This window comes from Eimeria acervulina, genomic scaffold (assembly GCF_000499425.1).
Source record: "Eimeria acervulina Houghton genomic scaffold, Eah_scaff248, whole genome shotgun sequence".
Classification (NCBI taxonomy): domain Eukaryota; phylum Apicomplexa; class Conoidasida; order Eucoccidiorida; family Eimeriidae; genus Eimeria; species Eimeria acervulina.
Genome location: NW_013549973.1, coordinates 31,995 through 36,994, shown reverse-complemented (window position 1 = coordinate 36,994; position 5,000 = coordinate 31,995). Strand labels below are relative to the sequence as shown.

Genomic DNA, 5,000 nt, shown 5'->3' with positions numbered 1-5,000 from the left:
GTTATTTTTCATGTTTGCCTCGCAACCCTAAACCCTAAACCCTAAACCCTAATTATTATTTGGCTTTCTTTGTCTTTGTCTTTGTCTTTATGTTTGTATTTGTTTTAATGTTTTTTTCTTTATGTTTTCGTTCGTTCGTCTTCGTCTTTATGTTTATATATTTATATTTTTAATGTTTTTGTTTATGTTTGTCTTTGCGTTTATTTATATATTTTTTATATTTATATATTTATGTCTTTGTTTGTTTTCTCCGTTTGTTGTTATTTATTTATTTATTTTTATTTATTTTTATTTGTTTTTACTTTGTTTGTTTTGTGTTTTATTTATTTTTTTTAATATATTTATATTCTTTTTTCTGTCTTTTGTTTGTATGTAAATATCTTTATTGTTGTTAAATTTATAATAAATAAATAAATAAATAAATAAATTATAAATATATTCCTTTAAGTGTTTTAATTTGATTATAAAAAGAAGTTAAAATATATTTATTTATTTATTTTATTTATTTATATATTAATATTATTTTTATTCTTTTTACGCAGAGTACCTCATTGTGTCTTCACAAGGCAAACATGCAAAGAAGGAATGGCTGACAAAAATTTACTCTTATAAATATACACATGCTATCCAACTCCTACACCCCCCAGGTATTAACAGCAGCAGCAGCAGCAGCCGCAGCAGCAGCAGAGAGAGCTGCAGCAGAAGCAGCAGAAGCAGCAGAAGCAGCAGCAGAGAGAGCTGCAGCAGAAGCAGCAGAAGCAGCAGAAGCAGCAAATGGAGGTGTAATGATGCGCCGATATACTGTTTCTATGCAGGCCTCGGTGATTAGGGTTTAGGGTTTAGGGTTTAGGGTTTAGGGTTTGGTGCGTTTCAGGGGCGTCTTTTACTCGAATTTGTTTTTTATATTTGTGCAAGGAGTTGCCGTCATTAATTGCCTTCTTAGACATCTCCTTTCAGCAGCAAAACTGCCAAGGTAAGAAAACTAACACAAAAAAGGGTTTAGGGTTTAGGGTTTAGGGTTTAGGGTTGGACATATAGCGGCAGTACAGAAAGATGTTTATAACCCCTCAACTCGCTAGATAGGTAGCTGCTTAGAGTTAGCTGGCTAGCTGGCTAGCTAGCCAGGTAACTAGCTAGATAGCTCCATAACCACACAACTGGCTAGCTACCTGCCTATCTGACTAGCCGCCTACCTATGTACATAACTCGATATCGATCTGGCTAGCTAGCTGCTTCGCTAGCTAGGTAGCTATCTATGTGGCAAGCTAGCTAGCTACCTAGCCAGCTAGCTAGCCAGCTAGCTATCTGTGTGGCTAGCTAGCCAGCTAGCTAGCCAGCCAGCTAGGTAGATAGCTAGCTAGCTAGCTAGCTATTTTGTTACTGTGTTTGATTTGCGTGTGTGTGGCAGTGGTGGGGGCGTGGCCTGAATGCCCGTTGTCTGAGTTGAGCGAGCTGTATGAAGAGGGACGCATTAGTTTTGCTGCTTTGTTGTCTTACTCTCGATTACTCTTTATGAGACAGTTCAGACTCATGAGCCATGCAGAGAAGCTCATAGCGCTGCACCAGCAGCAGCGAGAAGCTGCGCAGCAACTCCCCCAGCAGCAGCAGCAGCAGCAGCAGCAGCAGCAGCAGCAAGCCCTAACCAGCAATGAAACCCTAAACCCTCAACATGCCCAACAACTCCTGCTCTCTGAGGAAGAAGAAAATCCCTACATGTCTTAAAACAAACAATTAATTGTTTACTGCAGCAACACAACTTCTTTGGCTCTCAACGCATATTATTTATTATATGCACTCTAGGGTTTAGGGTTTAGGGTTTGGGGTCTAGGGTTTAGGGTTTAGGGTTTAGAGTCTAGGGTTTGGGATTTAGGGTTGGAAGCTTGGGGTTTAGGCTTTGGAGCTTAGGGTTTAGGGTTTAGGGTTTAGGGTTTAGTGCCGCGTCTCTTCTTGGTTGAAGGGGAGGGTGTCTACCCCCCCCTTACAGCTAGCTACACGGCTTGCAGCTAGCCATCCTCCGATTATAGCCAGCCACGAAACGTAAATAGCTAGCTACTAGCTGTCTAGAGCTAGCTACAATGCTTGATGCCGCAGCAGTAACAGCAGCAGGAGACGAAGAAGCATGACAACAGCAGCAGCTGTTGCTGCAGCAGCGGCAGACGCCACGCAGCAAAAATAGGTGCAGAAGCACGACTGCAACAACAGCAGCAGCAGCAGTTGCTGCTGCAGCAAACAACAGTTTTGCTGCTGCAGCAGCTCGACTGTCTGTCTGTTGGTCTCGGTGAGTATTTGTTAAGTAATTATTACTTCTTTATGTTGTGTTGGCTGCTGTTTAGATCTGAATACCTATGTGGGCGTATTTATTTAGATGTTTTGTTTGATTAAAAATAAATAATAATGAGAGTTGAGTGCTTCGACGGCTGTTAACTTCTACTTCTGACAGTGTGTATAATGAAGGGGAAGAAGAAAGAGGCGTTGAAAGCAGCGGGAACGAAGGTAAAATAAGAAATAAAATACTAATAAAATAATAAATATTTATTTTTATCTAATGTTTTCCCAGAAGAAAACAACTGAGAGGTCCGTTTAATGTGCGTATTGAATACTGCTTCGATTGGGGTGTACAGATAGATAGCTTAGGTATGCGCGTTGTTTATTAGTAAATTATGAATGAATTTATGCAATAAATATATCAATAAACTGCTAATTTTCTGCTGAGTTCTATTTATTCCCTATTTCAGTCTTTATTACGCAGCTTTCCCTCACTTTTACCGACAAATCGACGCCTTTTCTTGCTCTTGCTTTTTTCTTTTCGCTTCGCTCATTGACTGAAACCCGTCCACTGTTTTCGCCCTTCTCTGCATCATTTTTGTTTCTTTAAGTGGTAAATAAACAAACAATAATAAAAGAAATTCATTGCGAATATTTCAATAGTGCGTAGAAGCCCTCCGCCTGCAGATTTGCTCCCCCCTTCTCACCCCCTGTTGACTTACACTCATATTTTTTCCTCTTCAGCCTTCACTGGCTTGCAGTGTACTAACAGCAGCAAATCTGAAATTAATTTACAACACAGCAGACCCTTATTGCTGAAGTGTATATTCACACCACCGCTTGAGGCGCTGCGCATACGGCAATACGAACAGCTGGACAGCCAACCAGCAGCAGCAGCAACAGCAGCAGCAACAGCAGCAACAGCAACAAAAGCACCAACAGCAGCAATAAGGAGAGCAGCAGCAACAACAGCATCACATTACCAACAGGTGTGCGGCCAACAGCAACAGCAGTGAGACAAGCGGCTCCTCAAGCAGTGCCAGCAACAGCAACAGCAGCAACAGCAACAGCAGCAACAACAGCAACAGCAACAGCAACAGCAGCAGCAAGAACAGCGGCAACAACAGCAACAACAGCAGCAGCAATGGGTTTCTTGGATATCTTTAAAAAGAAGAAGTGGGTGCGGTCCACCGACACACCTCCTTCTCTTGCAGCTGCAGAAAACAGCTCGCCAGCAGCAGCAGCAAAAGCAGCAGCAGGAGGAGCAGCAGAACCCGCATCATCATCAGCAGCACCCCCAGCATCACCAGCCCCAGCATCACCAGCAGCAGCAGCACCAGCAGCAGCAGCACCAGCAGCAGAAGCAGCTTCTTCTACTAAAGGAGGATACTTAACGTTTGATGCTGCTAGCAACGGCACCTTATTTCTTGTTTGGAGTTACACCCCAGTTGAAGGGGCTTTGGCTTTCTTCAGGCCTCATAGAAATGTTGCAGAGTTTAAATTTAAAGACAACGGAGGGAAGACAGAAATATTCAGAAATCTCATGGTTAGCTAACCCCCCTTGTCTAATTAAACACCGCAGCGACATCAGGGTTTAGGGTTTAGGGTTTAGGGTTTACGGGGTGGGTTAGGGCTTAGGGTTTAGGGTTTACAGGGCGCAGCAGCCTCTGCTTTAGTAGAAGTATTAGGGCTTAGGGTTATTCAGGGGCAGTTGCTGCAAATGATATAACATAGCATGAAATGAAATAATATAAATGTATATAATATATAATATATATTATATACTATATGCATAGCAGCTTATTTATTATATAATGCGTGTAATACAATATATGTAATATAATACTATGATAAATATAATAAAGGGTTTATAGTTAAAGGCTTCTCGAGGGTTTTACTTTTCTATCTTATTGCTTTGTTGCTGCCAGCCTTTAAACCCTAAACCCTAAACCCTGAACCCTCGTTTGTGGGTGTGTGCTGCAGCAAGATAAGAGCAAATACTACGAGGGTTTTTGTCAGTTTTTTAAAGCTGCAGCAGAGCAACGAGGAGATTGCATGTTGCTTCCAGGTGTACAGACAGCTCCTTTAAAAGTAGAGGTTGCCTTCCTTGATGGCTGTAGAGTTTTGCTGCTGCAGCAAAACTCTTCAATAAATGCAGGTAATAAAACTGCTGTGGGGTGTATACCGAAGGGTGATAATGCATTTCAGTCTCAAACCCTTGCTAAAGAAGTCTTCTTAAGAAATGCAAGAAGAGGAGGTGCTGCAATCACCCTCTAAACCCTAAACCCTAAACCCTAAACCCTTATTTGCAGTTAATTCATAACAATTGGGGTCGGGTTGAAACTCAACTTTTATATTTCGCTGCTGGCTAGGCGCAGCAGACGCCATCAAACCTTTCTTTCTTTTAGCTGCTCCTGCTGCTGCTGCTTCTGTTGCTGCTGCTGCTGCTGCTGCTGCTTTTGTTGCTGCTGCTGCTGGGGAAGGTTCTTGGATGAATACCTCGGGGTGTACAGGCATCTCTGCACGGCACTCCGCAGTTTTAAGCTTTATTGAGACTTAGAAGTCATTTTAAATAAAACAATAAATAAGTAAGTAAATAAAAAATAAATAAATAGGTAAAGCGAACCCTTGCACTCCTCTTAAGACCTCTAAGACTCTCGTGCTGCTGCTATTATTTCGATGCACGCAAATGCCTATAGAGAATATATATATATATATATATATATATATATATA

General features: G+C 41.5%; 1 protein-coding gene across 1 annotated transcript in view; it reads left to right on the top strand.

Annotated features, from left to right (window-relative positions):
• The window catches only part of EAH_00028340 (hypothetical protein, conserved), a gene marked incomplete at both ends in the record, with an annotated part of 5,194 nt that extends 1,200 nt beyond the window's left edge, over positions 1-3,994 (top strand). The window contains 5 exons of the mRNA XM_013396343.1: positions 875-973; positions 1,409-1,715; positions 2,441-2,493; positions 3,111-3,811; positions 3,920-3,994. Of these exons, the coding sequence (XP_013251797.1) occupies positions 875-973; positions 1,409-1,715; positions 2,441-2,493; positions 3,111-3,811; positions 3,920-3,994 (1,235 nt within the window). The remainder of the gene's footprint in view (positions 1-874; positions 974-1,408; positions 1,716-2,440; positions 2,494-3,110; positions 3,812-3,919) is intronic.
• Between the last annotated feature and the right edge of the window lie 1,006 nt (positions 3,995-5,000).